Source organism: Sinocyclocheilus rhinocerous, unplaced genomic scaffold (genome assembly GCF_001515625.1).
Source record: "Sinocyclocheilus rhinocerous isolate Xijiao unplaced genomic scaffold, SAMN03320098_v1.1 scaffold474, whole genome shotgun sequence".
Taxonomy (NCBI): domain Eukaryota; kingdom Metazoa; phylum Chordata; class Actinopteri; order Cypriniformes; family Cyprinidae; genus Sinocyclocheilus; species Sinocyclocheilus rhinocerous.
Window position 1 is genome coordinate 266256 of NW_015644625.1, and position 16970 is coordinate 283225.

Below are 16970 nucleotides of genomic sequence, written 5' to 3' on the forward strand. Positions count from 1 at the left end.
TATATATATATATATATACACACATACATACACATATATATATATATATATATATATATGCATGCAATTTCATTCTTTGCCAGCAGGAGGCGATTTTAGAGCAGGAGAAATAGCGGTTTCCCGGTAACGGCTGTACACAAAGCAGTGCTCTGCTCCACTACTTTTCAGGCATTACATGCAAGATGAAATGAAAATGACGTTGAAAATTTTCTGAAGAGAGTCAGTTTCCTTTAGAAATACAGTGTTATAAAAATACCCGCGCTGCGTTTTGATTTTGAAACGTGCAGTGCTCATGTCTATTCAACGAAGTCAAAGCCTTTTGGAAAATCTACTTGTGGCAGTCAGTTTTGGTATTGTGGCAGTCCGCCACAAATAAATCAATGTATGGGAAACACCGTCTTAGATTTCTAAGCCTGTCAATTTGATCACAAAACGCAAACAATACATTTAGCATGGGGCGCACGTGAACCGTTTTTCTTTACTACGGACTACAGCATGAAATAAATATGAATGAACATCAGAAGATTTCTTGAAAGATCAGTGTTTCAACCTGTGGAAAGATGTCAATAAAACAGATGCTTTTCAATTTATCCATTGAAACGCCACTCTCGTGAATGTGCAAACGACACTTAGCAGAAGCTAGAGATTACGGTTTATAAAGTTTTAAATGTGGATATTTTTCTTACACAAGCGCATCGCTTTGCTTCAGAAGGTTATCCCCCCGGAGCTGTGTGGAGTACTTTTTATGATGGATGGATGCACTTTTTTGGACTTCAAAATCTTGACCCCCATTCACTGCCATTATAAAGCTGAAAGAAGAAAGTCATATACACCTAGGATGGCTTGAGGGCGAGTAAATCATGAGGTCATTTTCATTTTCAGGTGAACTATCCCTTTAAATGGTTGTTAGTGTGTTGCTAAGCAGTTACAAGGGTATTCACGGAGTGATTGCTAAAGCACTACCAAGTTGTTAAAAGGTGGATCTGAATTGCTGTTAGGACTTTGCTCTGGTTTTGTAGGGGTTTCCTACTAGATCAAGGCTTGCCTAGATATGTGTGGGACCCCCTTTTTAAAGTGGAATTTTTTTGGCTGTATTTTTTATTACCAGGGCAAACACAAAGTAATAGCAATAGCATAACTTCTAAGTAACTATTTATATAAAGGCTGAGCAACGCCTACACTATTCTAGTCAATTCAGCAGGGTCGCTACATCTAGTTACTCTTCAGCCCTGGTACCTTGTCGTGCTGAGCCTGCAGCGTGTTGTGAAGTGTTCTGGCCTGCTGGATCTCCTGGTTGAGTCTGTTGCTCTCCTGCTGATTTTGTCTCTCCAGAGCCTGTCTCTCTCTTTGCAGCTCCAACAGCTCCTACACAACACATCACAACCATCTCCAGTCACTGTGGGACTTTAAAGGGGTCATATGATGCGATTTCAATTTTTCCTTTACAAAAATTACAAGCGTTACAAGCTCTTGGTGCATAAAGAAGATCTGTAAATTTGCAAAGACTAAAGTCTCAAATCCAAAGAGATATGCTTTATAAAAGTTAAGAGTTAACCACGCCTACCTAAAACGGCTCGTTCTAACACGCTCCCACATGTCTACGTGACGATGTGGGAAATCTTTGCATAACGCCGCCCAAATGTTCACACAAAGAAAGAAGGCGTAACTTTTATTCTCGCTGTTTCCGCCATGTTGTGGAGACGCTGTGTTTCGTTGTGAAAGCGAAACTACTTTGTTTGGCCTTCCAAAAGAGGACGATATCCGCTTCGTCATGCCTAGAGCTGATCCGTGCTGGTCGCTGAGGAAATACATCAACTTCGCGCTGTGGATCGCCGGATCGGCTTTCACCGTGGACGAAGCGGAGTCCAGCCCGGGGTCATCACATGTGGTTGCCGCAAGCCCGCCGGCCGCTCCTTCGTCGAATCCGCGCCGTTCTCAAGCCCACCGGCCTCCGCTCACTCAAGCCCGTCGTGTGTGACGCTTGTGAAAGCGAAACTACTTTGTTTCCTGATCCTGGGAGAGTAGACTACAATGCCGGCTATTCTGACTCACAGACTGCAAGTAAATTTTCATATGTAAAGAATTTGCCACTGATGATTCAAACGCGAGTTTTGAGCAGTGTAGAATAGCGCTTGTTTGTCATTTTTTCTCCGATCACAAATGCAGACATGGTTTTACGTTTACGCGGACGCTTGAGGTATTCGGCCAATCACAACGCACTAGATAGCTGGCCAATCACAGCATACCTCGCTTTTCAGAACGATGAGCTTTGTAAAAATCGACGCATTTCAGAAAGGCGGGGCATAGAGGAGAAACAAGAATGTGCAGTATGTGGAAAATAATGTGTTTTTTAACCTTAAAACGCATAAACACATTTCATTACACCAAATACACAAAATAATGTTCTTTCAACATAATTTGACTTAGCAACATCATATGACCCCTTTAAGGCACAATTTTCTGTACATCTGCACTGAAATAACATACATTGTGAAAAGAGCTATTATTAAGGAAACAAAACAATCAATTCCAAGACAGGAACCTTACAACTCGGAGCTAAAAATAAAAGAGCGATGAGGCTGTGTATTTAGTAGCAGGGCAGTGCAGGAAACAATGAATCACAAGCGTGTCCATGTTCTCCGTCTCACCCTCTGATGTTCTCTTTCCATGTCTTTCCTGCGCTGCTCTGCGTTGCAGCGGCTGGTTTCAGTATTCTGCATTTGACACTTCAGTTCCTCCTGAAGTTGCTTCACTTTCTGCTCAGAAGCTTGGGCCTACAGACACACAGCGACATTTTATAAACATTTAATACACAGTACAGACAGTGATTTTTAACTAAAATAAATATTAATAAATTACCCGGTCAGTCTCTTGTGTGATGCGGGTCTGTGCACGGGTCAGCTGGTCTTGCGTGCGTGTCAGGCTCTGTTCTTTGGTGCTGATCTCTCTGTTAGCCTGAGCCAGGCGAGACTCCATGTCCCTCAAGCGCTCAGACTCCAGCTGTGCCTCACGCTGTAGATCTGATACACGCACACGCAGCTCTGAGAGAGACAGACGGTCACTAAATTATTTATGTTATCATTCTGACTGATATTTTTGGCTCTTCTGAAATAAGTGTTTGATGTATTTTGAATTAAAACAGTAATATATAAAATAAATTAAATAAATTAAAATATAAGCATTATTTTCAGGACAATTCAGCATTTATTTTCCCTCAAATTCTCATTCCTTACAATGACAAAAAATTCGTAAAAAGATCCTAAAGTTTTTTTTGTTAAAATATTCCTTAAAAATTGTTTTGCTTCATTGTCTTCATTTGAAATATAATTTAGCATATTTTCTTTTGGTCATTTTGCTACCATTGTAGCAAAAACAGCCTGTGTAAATCTTAGGGTCACCGAGATGCATGAAATAGTCAGGTAAACAATAACTTTCAGTGAAAACCTTCTTAGAATATTTAAGAAATGAAATGTTTCAAGTGTTGGATACGACCCCTTTAAAACCCTTCTGAACCACCTGCCACAGCGACAGTTTATTACAGCCTCTCTTGACGAATTTAGATTCCAAAAAAGTTTACATTCCGGATCCAGAGGCCATTGGAAGGGAAGTGTTTATTGGGAAGAATCAGTGATAGTGTGAGCTGCAGAGAGCTGTCTGTGGAGATGACCAACCCTGATTACCTCACTGATGACTCACCAGCACAAAGAGACAAAACAATGGAGAACATTCATACCACACACACACACACACACACACACACACAGTGTAAAACTGATCTCTCTTGCTCAACATAGACACACCCACTCTCTCACTAAACCACCTCAAAAATGTGTCCCATTCTGGCAACAGATAAGACCAGCATGTGTCAGTGTGTACAATTCCCTCCTCTCATTTTATTCATTTTACGCTGCAACAAAGCTCAATACCACAAATCGGACAATATTAGCATTTACGCTAAGTTATGCCATTTATCAGTCCATCTACATAAATGTTGGAATATAAGAACGCTGAATGTTGACTGTTAACTTTTCGATTGAATTGAATTTGCAAAGGTACTAAAGAAATATCTATCTTATTCACTGTATGTAATTATGTTTTGATGCTTGATAACTTGATAACACAGATTTAGAGTGAAAAAGGTAGAAATATATATTATATACTACGATTTAAAAAGTTTGGCTCGGGCATTTTTTTTTATAAAGAAAGGATTTTTTTAAGCAAAGATGCATTTCATTCAAAAGTAACAGTAAACAGTAATAAATGCTGTTCTTTTTAAATTTCTAATCATCAAAGAAAAAAATCTAAATGTTAAGCAGCACAACCTTTTTCTACATTGAATAGATTGCAATAATATTTCATAAAATTATGCATTTTATTGCGTTTTTGATCAAATAATGCATCCTTGGTAAACATAAGAGATCTCTTTCAAATAAATCTTACTGCCCCCGGCCCAAACATTTGAACAGTAGTTTATGTGCTTTTAAGAATTATTAGCAATACTTATATTATAGATCCTTGCTTTTAAATGTCACAGAAAACATCAAATTCTATTTGGATTAGATTCTGTAGATGGGTTACTTTTGCGCCTCCTGTACTAGGAGGATATTAATGGAAACCTGACTACTTCACTCACTAATAATCAGGATGCTTATGTAAATCCACCTGACATTCAATGAATAAACATGATACTCTCCCTTGGTTAATGGGCAAACAGAGCTGCACAAAATAAATAAAACTACACTTTATTTCCTTAAACTACCTTAACCTTAAACAGACACATTCTTATGGCACACGTAGGTATGCAACCAATTTATTTCCAACACAGTCTGAAGCTACGACTGCTGTAAAAATCTCCTACTTCCTTAAACATGCAAATACTACACAAATCTTCTCATGCCACTGACCAGGTTGATCTCATTGGAAGCCATGCCAAAACCCTGTAAATAGTGACTTTGGACTGCTGTCATTTATGATTATTACAGAGCAGAAAAGCAAATGTCCTGGACTCAAACAACCCAGGAAGAGAGATGTAACTCAAACTGTAGTTCAGTATTTAAGAAATAAAGAGCATTGTCAGGCTGGTTGCAAAAAGATTCCTTGTTTTGTTTTACTCAGCGATGCTTGAAAAACTGATTTCAATTCAGCTTTTCAGTGCAAAACTTCTAAAAGCCCAATAGTGTGTGGAGAAGCTCACCATCTATCTCATTCCTCAAGGCTTCTTCCATCCCTGAGTCACTGTTCTTGATTATGACATCACTGGATGAAACCGAGGAAGCTGGTCGTCCTTTGGGAGTGGACCACAAATCCTCACGTTCCCATGGAAACACAGAGGAGGGGGTGGACGGTTCCGATTGGCGGATGTTGCGCCGAAGGGGTGGGGATTTATGAGGTTGCTGTGGAAACGGGGAGGAAGCCCCACCCACTGAGGGCTTGGGGACGTCTCCAAACTGCAGCTGCTGCTACAACAGACAGAACACAGCGAAATGAGTCAGGAAGTATATTCATAAACAACATTTCTTATTAAGAGGTTGCTCTTAAATGTATACGTGACTTACTCTGGCATGCTGTGTTTTGCTTTCACTCTCTGCTCTGAAACCACCTGCAGAGTTAGATAAAGACGAATAGATCTTTCTAGATGCATCCCACATGCACAAAAGCAAAGTTAAAATCAGAGAGAAACAATGCCATCACACATTGTGTACCACGCAATCAGTCCTTAGGGACCTTCAGAAAAATAAAACACTCCTTCCCCTACTTAAAGCAGTACTATGTAACTTTTGGCGCTCTAGCGGTTAATAAACAGAACTGCACACATCCCGCGGAAGAACATTCCAACCGGAGCTACTTCTCTAAGTTTATGTCTATGGCGATTCACGCAGGTATGTGTTACTCCACAGCGGTGACGACCCGAACAGGCTACAATAGTCCAAATATAAGTACTTATAAGTGTACCGTAGTGATTCGGAATAAGACAAAAACGCGATTTGGAAGATGAATTCTTGATGTACTCGCTTTTGCAAACTCAAAATTTGCAAATTTTGAACACAGAAAAAGTGACATAGTGCTGCTTTAATCAGGGGATACATTTTGCAGAAAAGTGAAAAACAAATGCACTGAGCGTGAGGGGTGTAGTGTTAATTTTGTCAGCTATTTTAATTTTAGTCTTAGTCCTGTGTTAAAATGTCCTTGTTAGTTTTTATCACATTTAGTCAACCTTATCCTATTTAGTTTTAGTCAAGTTTTAGTCGACTAAAAGTCTCAACATTTTAGTCTAGTTTTAGTCCAAGAAATCCTGAAGTATTTTAGTCTAGTTTTAGTCAATGAAAACTTGACATTTTAGCAATAAGGTTATTATTATTAATTAACCTTACAGTATTAATTTTGGCAGCCATTTTTAATTTAGTCTTACTCAAATGTACATTTTAGTTATCATATTTAGACAAACTTGTCCTATTTTTGTTTATTCAATGAAATGTATGAGCATTTTAGTCAGGTTTTAGTCAATGAAATTGACTAAAACCTAAAGTCATTCTGTATAATGGTTAAACTGATAAAAAATATTTTTGCTCAATTATAATCGTAATGATTGTTGTCATTTGAGAAATTTACTTTTGCATTTCAAGTATTGCATTTTCACCAGTAAGCACAAATCAATAGAATGTGGACTCATACATGGTGTATTTTACATCTAGTGTACATATTTATTATAGGCTTTTTATTATATAAATTAATACCAAAGACTTATGCAATCTCTCGGTCTACATTATGAAAACTAAAACAAAAAAAAAATATTATAACAGTGAAATTCCTAGTAATTCCAAATCGCAATAGTACGGTGGCCGAGAAGTGCAGAGCAAATCACAATTCTGAAAACAAAATAACAAATTACAAACGCAAATGCAAGTCTAAAAAACAAAATAACAATTCAGAAAGCACAACAACAATTCAGAAAACATTATAACAAGTCAGAAAACACAACGACAAATCCGAAAACAAATTAACAAATCAGAAAACACAACGACAAATCAGACAAACCGGAAAAGGCAGGTATAGTTTGAGACAGCGCCATTGGTTTGGATTACTCACCGCTGATGGATAAGTGCGTGCCCTAGGCTTTTTGACGCGATCGAGACGGGTTCGATCCCACCTTTTGCCGAACTTTTTTTTTCTCCCTTTTCGTCCGGTCAGCGGTGAGTAATCCCTAACCAATGGCGCTGTCTCAAACAATACCTACCTTTACCGGTTTGTCTGATTTGTCGTTGTGTTTTCTGACTTGTAAATTTGTTTTCGGATTTGTCGTTGTGTTTTCTGACTCGTTATAATGTTTTCTGAATTGTTGTTGTGCTTTCTGAATTGTTATTTTGTTTTTTAGACTTGCATTTGCGTTTGTAATTTGCTATTTTGTTTTCAGAATTGTGATTTGCTCTGCACTTCTTGGCCACCGTACAATAGACTATTTCTCTATTAAAACAACAGCGGTTGAGTAAGTGAATTTATTCAGCGATCACAACCGCAAACAATACAGTCGAGATCTCATGACAGAACACAGACCGGATGAATGACGCTTTCATTTAGATTGCTAAACTCCAGCTTGTTTGTTTTTCAGATTATCGGCGGCAGCGCTTCTGCAATGAGGAGCGAGCGCACGGTTGCCAGACTGCTTAAAATAAGTAAAACACCGGGCAGAAAATGTATCAATGTAACAGCGAAGCTCTGATTCGAGGATTAGAACTCTTGATATCTGGCAACCGCACACATGAAAGCTCGCGTATACAGGCGTGTAGAGCAGTCTGCAATAACATTGTCTCCTTTTTTGACGAAAATAAAAAGAGGTTTTTGGTAAAGTTTTTATTTTTTTTTAATACATTTTAGTCTCGTCTTATTTCGTTAACGAAACTGCATGTGGATATAGTCTTAGTTATCGTTTATTGACCTTATTATCGTTTCGTCTTCGTCACGTCTTAGTCATGGGAAAAAAGCTCGTCAATGAACATTTTTCATCATAGTCTTCGTTAACGAAATGAACACTAGAGGGGTGCTACCGTTGTTGTCCCAGGGAGAGCTCATGTTCCAACAAGGTGTGGAAAACAACATGGATTCCCCAGAGCCATTTCCCTTCTGCAGCTTTTCCAGCTCCGCCTCAAGCCTACATGCAGAGAAAGAAAAAGAGATGGTGCTTGTTATAGGACGATATAGACAACAGAGTAATGGGGCAAAAAGGTTTCTCAAAAACAAATTTAAATTCAGTTTGGTGCTAACTAGTAGTACAGAAATCACTACAGCACCTTAGGCCTGACCCATCACGAGTGCCACACCAGGGTATAGCATTATCGTATTTATTAATATTTTGAATTAGCTTTTATTTTTATTTTCAGTTCCCATTTTAACAAATTTTAGGTTAAGCAACTTTGTGATGTGCTTTTGCCATCTTTATGAGATTTTATTCTTTTATTTTTTTATTTCACTATTAGTACTTCAAATTAAACATTATTTCATTTAGTTTAAGACAACATTTCAAATTTTTGTTTAATTATTTCTAATATTTCAGTTTTTAAGTTTGTAATGTTTTATGTTTTCATCAAATTTTTTAATTTCAGCTTCATTGCAATTAAAGAAAACAATTTTTTGTTTTAGTTAAGGTTTTAAAGGAATAGTTCACCCAAAAATGAAAATTCTCTCATTTACTCACCCTCATGTCGTTCTAAACCTATAAGCTTCTTTCTTAAGTTGAACACAAAAGAAGATATTTTGAAGAATTTTGATGAACCAAACAGTTGCTGGTCCCCATTGACTTCTATAATAGGGGGAAAAAAATACTACGGAAGTCAATGGGGACCATCAACTGTTTGATTACCAGCATTCTTCAAAATATCTTTTATGTTCAACACAAGAAAGAAACTCATACAGGTTAGGAAGGACATAAGGGTGAGTAAATGACACATTTTTAATCTCTTTAACTGCTAAAAACACAGTATTAGGCTTAAATAACAAATGTATTGAAATGTTATCTCTTTAGAAAACAGCAATAACCAGAAACTTAATAAAAATACAGGAAATTTCCACTTTAAAGGGATACTCCACATAAAAATTAAAATTCATTTTTGGGTGAAGCATTTCTTTAATGGACGTTCATATTGACAGTGATATGCAGCAAAAAAGCAACCAATGGTCATTAATTTTTAATGTGATGAGGGAAACCAAACACTGGAGACCCTTGGCTATGCAACACAATTTAGCCAAGTTATATTTTATGCAAATACACAGCAACACCCAATGAAGGTGCAGGATGTGACTGTCACATAATCCACTTCCTAATACAGTTAAATTTGAGTGTGTGTGACTGATTTGAGTGCGCGATATTCAGCAACTTCTCTGATTGGTGGATCTCTCTTTAGGATAGTGGGTTTCCCATTGATTTCCATTGTTTTTTTTTGTTTTGTTTTTTTGTCCGTACATGGAAGTCAATGGAAACCAAATCTGTTACCCACATTCTTTAAAATATCTTCTTTTGTATTTAGCAGAAGAAAGAAATGCATACAGGTTTGGAACAACATAAGGGTGAGTAACTGATGACAGAACTTTGACGACACTTTGATATGGGGTCCGCAAACAATTTGGGGTTATAAAAGATTAGTTCAAAAATTTTTGCGCAACCCTAATTTGGAACATTATTTCATTTTTGAATACAGACAAATAAATACAGTAGTGATGCAAGGATCACTGTAAGAATAAAATGACATTTCAACTGCTAATCATTGTCATATGATTTGGTTCAGTTTGGTATGTAAACAGACAGGATGATTTGTGTGTGCGTCTCACCGTTTGATCTCCTGTGTGAGGTTTTGTGTCAGCTTTCTGGCAGATTCGAGTTGTCCCTCCAGCGAGTGCACCTGACCTGTTTTGACCTGCAGGTCGTGAGACAGACGCTCTCTGGCCCGCACCTCCACCTGCACTGCTTCACGCACTCCTCCAAGCTCCCTCTGAACCGCGGCCAGCTCCACACGCACCTCCTCATACTGACAGAGAGGAAGACGCTACATAACACATCCCGACAGCTGTGCTGGAACTCTTAGCCAACTTTCCATTTGGTGTCCTCGCAGGCAGCTTTTCTGCATTGCTAGAGTGCCTCTGTTAACCCTATAAAAAGCCTTCTGTATCATATTTGATACATGAATTGCTAAAGCCTCTAAATTATCAATATCATAAAAACTCTGCTCAGAAATCTGTTGCACACAATCTACTACATGCCTTCTGTTGTTTGATCGATAGTTCATGTTTTTAGCAAGCAAAAGGCATTTTAGTATAGCCGTAAAAACATGCACCTTAGGAAGCAACTTAGGTTTTTCTTGATTTTCCATACATCATTTTTTAGAAAAATCATAACATTTAAATGATTAAAATTTAAGCATCAAACATGATTCATTAGGCTTTTGAGGAAAGTTTTTGTTCATCTCTCAATCATCATTGCATTGCATTGAATTGTTCAACTGTTTGATTACCAGCATTCTTCAAAATATCTTTTATGTTCAACACAAGAAAGAAACTCATACAGGTTAGGAAGGACATAAGGGTGAGTAAATGACACATTTTTAATCTCTTTAACTGCTAAAAACACAGTATTAGGCTTAAATAACAAATGTATTGAAATGTTATCTCTTTAGAAAACAGCAATAACCAGAAACTTAATAAAAATACAGGAAATTTCCACTTTAAAGGGATACTCCACATAAAAATTAAAATTCATTTTTGGGTGAAGCATTTCTTTAATGGACGTTCATATTGACAGTGATATGCAGCAAAAAAGCAACCAATGGTCATTAATTTTTAATGTGATGAGGGAAACCAAACACTGGAGACCCTTGGCTATGCAACACAATTTAGCCAAGTTATATTTTATGCAAATACACAGCAACACCCAATGAAGGTGCAGGATGTGACTGTCACATAATCCACTTCCTAATACAGTTAAATTTGAGTGTGTGTGACTGATTTGAGTGCGCGATATTCAGCAACTTCTCTGATTGGTGGATCTCTCTTTAGGATAGTGGGTTTCCCATTGATTTCCATTGTTTTTTTTTGTTTTGTTTTTTTGTCCGTACATGGAAGTCAATGGAAACCAAATCTGTTACCCACATTCTTTAAAATATCTTCTTTTGTATTTAGCAGAAGAAAGAAATGCATACAGGTTTGGAACAACATAAGGGTGAGTAACTGATGACAGAACTTTGACGACACTTTGATATGGGGTCCGCAAACAATTTGGGGTTATAAAAGATTAGTTCAAAAATTTTTGCGCAACCCTAATTTGGAACATTATTTCATTTTTGAATACAGACAAATAAATACAGTAGTGATGCAAGGATCACTGTAAGAATAAAATGACATTTCAACTGCTAATCATTGTCATATGATTTGGTTCAGTTTGGTATGTAAACAGACAGGATGATTTGTGTGTGCGTCTCACCGTTTGATCTCCTGTGTGAGGTTTTGTGTCAGCTTTCTGGCAGATTCGAGTTGTCCCTCCAGCGAGTGCACCTGACCTGTTTTGACCTGCAGGTCGTGAGACAGACGCTCTCTGGCCCGCACCTCCACCTGCACTGCTTCACGCACTCCTCCAAGCTCCCTCTGAACCGCGGCCAGCTCCACACGCACCTCCTCATACTGACAGAGAGGAAGACGCTACATAACACATCCCGACAGCTGTGCTGGAACTCTTAGCCAACTTTCCATTTGGTGTCCTCGCAGGCAGCTTTTCTGCATTGCTAGAGTGCCTCTGTTAACCCTATAAAAAGCCTTCTGTATCATATTTGATACATGAATTGCTAAAGCCTCTAAATTATCAATATCATAAAAACTCTGCTCAGAAATCTGTTGCACACAATCTACTACATGCCTTCTGTTGTTTGATCGATAGTTCATGTTTTTAGCAAGCAAAAGGCATTTTAGTATAATTGTAAAAACATGCACCTTCAGGTCGTGGTTCATGTTCATTTTTATAAAGTAAACACAAGAACACATTTTTTATTTTCAATAATATTTCTTAATGTTTCAGTAATATATAATTATTATTTTTTAGAAAAATCATGTTTAAATGTGAGTATCAAATATGATCCATTAGGCTTTTGAGGAAAGTTTATTTGTTCTATTTGTGAGTTTTTTGTTGCATAGTGTATTGCACAACTGGACATAGTGTATTGGACAAATTGTCTAAAATCAACCCTGGTTTTGATCAATCTTGTGATCTGTGTCAACAAGCTCCAGCTACTCTTTATCTTACTTTTTGACTTTGCCCAGCACTGACCTCTTTCTGGGCATCAATTTTTTTTAAGTCAATTTCTAATTGTTTTATTTTAGATATTGAACCATGCACCCTAGTAGCATTATTTGGACTCATCCCCACAAATGTTTCCTTATCACCCTCAAAATCAAATGCGCTCGCCTTCTGCTTGATAATTGCTAAAAGGCTTATATTACTGAACTAGAAATATCCTTCCCCACCCAGCTACTTTGCACGACCTGATGCAGCTTATTCAAATAGAAAATATCAAATTTACAATACTTGGTAATACAGAAAAATTTCACACTACTTGGCAACCCTTCTTAAAGGAAGAGGTAAGAAAATAAGAAAAACCCTTTCTCTATACCTGACCTTTACGTTTTCTTGCCCCTGATTTACTAATAAATGGAAAGCACAGAGAAAAAAAAAAAACATATTGTTGGAAGTGTTTATGTACTTGGGTGCAAGTCGTTTCTCCCTTTTTTTCTTCCTCAGAATTGTTCCAACTACTGCATTTTATGTATATATTCATATTTACTTTTTCATTTTTACGTTTTTTTTTTTTTTTTCTTAATTTTTGTTTTTTTGTACTGTTTTTGGTGCTAGCATTCATATTTGTAGGCTATTTTGTGTTTGACTCCGAGAGTAAGGAATTTTTTTACTAATTTAATTTTGATCTCTGTTAAACTACTGTTCTATTTTCTTTTTAATTTTTGTATCTCTCTGAACAGCATCAATAAAAAGAGTTAAACTAAAAAAAAACTTTCTGGCCATATAAATACCAGCAACTGAACTGAATTGCATATTTTTGCTCAGTTTGGGGAAAATTTGTTTTTTTATTTTTCAAGCTCCATATTCTCAGTATATATATTATATAAATTATGAAGGCCCGATGTATCAAATAACATGCGCAAAAAAAGGTTCAATAAACTGATCCATTAAAAAAAAGTTTTTCAGATTCTTTTTTTATATGTCAGACTTAACAAGGTTAAAATGCTCATGTACATATCGCTCAATTAAACCGCCATAACACACCTTCTGCTTCTGTTTATGCAGAGCTGCTTCCGAGTTGCCCAGCTGCAGTTGCCTCTGCTGCTTTTCCTTGTTCAGTTTCTCATTCTGAGCCTGAAGCTGCTGAACCTTCTGTAGGACGTGACCCGTCAGACCCACGGTCCAGTCGTCTCCGGCCCAGCTCATCGCCGCAGGTGCTTACAGACTGATGCTTCAGAAAGCTCGGCTGCTCATCTTCCAGTGCTGACACAGAAGAGATATAGAAAGATCTTAAAATGTTGTTCACGAGGATCTGGTGTGCTGCCTCAGGGGAGACACTCTCAGCTGTCTGTACTTGTTTCAGACCAGAAATATCAGTTCACATACTTTTAACATTCACTAATGACAAAAAGGAAAATTAATCCTTGTGTCCGCATTTTTATATAAAGGAAAAATCACAGCGATGGTGAGGGTGTGTGTGTTTGTCAGAGTGTTCATGGAAACTCTCTTAAGGGACTTTTGCTGCCAAAACACCTCAAGTTCAACTGAAAACAGAAGATTCTGTGATTGTTTACTCATCCAAACCTGTATGGCATGTTATTTTCTTTGTAACACAAAAGAAATACTGACAATTGTACTGGTTGTTTTTATCCATGGAATTACAAAGGACAGGGACTGTCAGTTAAACTCAAAAACCAGATTAGTCCGATTCCTGAATGAACCATTCAGACCGCCTTTTGTGTAATAGATCAATAAATTCAATTAAATTATTGGACTCAAAAGAACAATGCATGCACAGAATGAACACGCGAAGTTGAGTTAAGGCAGACGACGTCAAGATTTTTTTTCTGCATAATGAGTTATTTCGGTTTGTTTTGTATACAGTAGTTTCATAAGGTGTAAGAAGATGTGGATTATGCACCAAGTTTACCATACTTGGTGATTTTATTTATTTAGGTAATTTTACAGCTTGACGGGTCCAATTCTTATTCCCTTTCATTATAACTAGAATTTTTTTCATATAAACACACACACACAACCTACATACGTTTAGTCTATGTTTGTTCAACAAATTAGGTAAATAAAGACATTTTCATTTTTGGGTGAACTATTCTTTGAAGGGAACTTACATAATTTCACTAAAGTAAAGGTTTGGACAGTCCCACAGACACACACACACATAGTGAAAGTGTATATTTACATTAACCCTCAATCTCGTGTTTAGTTTCTCTTCTCAGTCACTGACAGTGAGAACTGGATTGCCAAAAGAGAGGAATGAGGACAATCCGGAATCTGTGAACATCCTGGTCAGATCTCTCCATGCACCTTCATTTCCATTACAAAGCATCAAAGACGGTGCTTTCAAATACAGCTGACGCCAGGCTGGGTTAATAACCGTGTTTGCTACCGAGACGATTATACACGTTCAACAACAGTCTTGCCTTACGTTTACAGCATCCACTGTATATTTACAAACATAAACCTCAGCAAATTTATGAATCCTACTATGGCGAAGTCCTGGCTCATGAATATCAATTAAGCTTCGTGAATGAAGGCTGCGAAAAAGACTAGACTTAATATTCATGAGCTAAACCTTCGCCATAGTAGCATTGGTAAATTTGCTGGCCGGTTTTGAGCGAACTATAACCTGAAGACTTTCAGCAGTGCAATAAAAATAGTTTATTTATTGAGAAAGACAAACGCAGAGCAAAATACCGTCTGATAAAACGAAATGCTACAGCTAAATCAAACAATGTGGCATCACTTACCGGGACTTCTGAAATGTTGATCGTTTTAAAACACAGCGATCCTGACGTCTTGAACACCGTTTACGTGGCTGTTAATAAAGTAGATCCGATATGTATATCTGTTACATGTGAGGCGTCTGGTCGTTTAACGTTTACAGATTGTCGTTATTTTTAAAAGTCAAAACTGAGCGCACGCGGTCGCTATCTCGTGCCCCTCGGAACCGCCGAGCATGATTTCACGAGAGGCGTGTGTGGGGTCCGTGACGTTCATAAAGAGGCGGGGCCTTGAAGTGCAGCGGCAACCGCAGGTCAGCGCAAGAACCTTTCAAAAGCATTGTTTTAATATAATACTGAATTTCGCTGATTTAATATATACAACAAATAAAATAATACAAATATTTTATATTCAAAGTATATAATTTATAATATTAAAAAATTACTTGAGTAAGCAAAATCATTAAACACTTTATTTCAGACTGTTTTATATCACATTATTTTACATTGACATTATTTTCAAAGAGGGATTTCCAGATCTGAACAGAAAAATAGATCCTAGAAAGGTTTTTCAAAAATTAGGTTAGAAATTAGCTAGTTCCAGCTAACAGGGACGTTCTCAGAACTGTGGCTAACGTCCTGGCGAGGCTCTCAAAAGATATGATCAAACATTCCTCCAATAACGTTAATCTGGTCTTTATTAACGTTCTTATGTTAACGTTCTAATTTTTTTACGTTGTTTATGGAATGTTTTTCTAAAACAGTTAAGCTGGACCTTCTAACTTCGTCTAACGTAAAAAAAAAAAAAAAAAAAAGGAAAAAAAAGGCTATTATATATTAGTTTCAGATGGATCAGAGAACATTCAAAACTAATATTCCCATAATGTTTGCGATTATAAAATGGAACATTCCCTTAATGTTGTCTCTAACATTCACATAAACGAGAGAGAGAAAAAAAACATTTTAAACATTTAAAAAGGTGGATGTTTTGGACGTTCACAGAACATTCAGAAATAACATTTTCATAACTTAATGAGAAACTTAGAAAACGTTCCTAGAATATATTTTTTGTTAGCTGGGTTAGGCCTATAAGGAGTGGGAACCCTAAATTTAGTATGGGTTTAGTTTCTCTGTAAACACAGAGATCTACAGATATTTCACAGATATTTCGTCAAAAACATAAAAATGTACCATTTATGATTTACCATGATATGATTTCTTATGGATATTTATGGCTACTTTAGTATTGTATTTAATTGTAATTTCATACAATTACCTGCCATTATTGTTAAGATTAGAATGGATTTTAGTTCATTAATTCAGTTGAAGTATTTTCCATAATAGGCATCCCACAAATTCTAGTGGGCAAATATATATAAATAAAAAAAAGATACATATTAAATCAGTGCTTTTGAGTCAAAATTATGAAGGTTAAACCATAAGAAGAAGAAAAACCTGCATAAATTATTTAGAGAAACAAGATGCACCTACTAGTACATCAGTCATGCATTATGTAACATACTGGTCACTCTCACTGGTCTACACCAGCATAAACAGCGCCATCGCCACGGCCCTTGTTTCTGAGAAACGTATAGGAGTGCATTGTAATCCATGATCACACATATGCAGATTAAACCTCTGAAGTGCTGAATAGAGCGGAAACCATCACAGCACCTACAGTTCTGTTCTCTCTCCCTCTTTCGGGCTGATCAGACACAGACAGTTGGGTACAGATACATAATGATTAAGACAATGTGTGTGTGGGTTACACAACTCCTTAAGCAGCTCTGAGTAATGATGTTACCACCTGTTGGTGTCTAGCAGAACTTAAAGGAATAGTTAAGACAAAAATTAACATTTACTGAAAATCTACTCACCTTCAGGCCATCCAAGATGTAAATTTGAGTTTGTTTCTTCATCAGAACGGATTCATAGAAATTTAGAGTTACATGACTTACTCA

At 37.0% G+C, this 16970-nt stretch overlaps 1 protein-coding gene across 3 annotated transcripts in view; it reads right to left on the bottom strand.

Moving 5' to 3' along the window:
- The window catches only part of LOC107758515 (centromere protein F), a 27388-nt gene extending 12088 nt beyond the window's left edge, over positions 1–15300 (bottom strand). For 2 of the 3 annotated variants that reach the window (XM_016576264.1, XM_016576265.1), the window contains exons 1-9: positions 15037–15300; positions 13313–13531; positions 11465–11661; positions 8043–8146; positions 5556–5599; positions 5195–5459; positions 2860–3041; positions 2649–2774; positions 1237–1365 (exon numbers count right to left, since the gene is read on the bottom strand). In XM_016576264.1, the coding sequence (XP_016431750.1) occupies positions 1237–1365; positions 2649–2774; positions 2860–3041; positions 5195–5459; positions 5556–5599; positions 8043–8146; positions 11465–11661; positions 13313–13474 (1209 nt within the window). In that variant the 5' untranslated portion in view covers positions 13475–13531; positions 15037–15300. The remainder of the gene's footprint in view (positions 1–1236; positions 1366–2648; positions 2775–2859; positions 3042–5194; positions 5460–5555; positions 5600–8042; positions 8147–11464; positions 11662–13312; positions 13532–15036) is intronic. The other variant, XM_016576266.1, reaches the window with a different exon arrangement.
- Positions 15301–16970: the final 1670 nt, after the last annotated feature.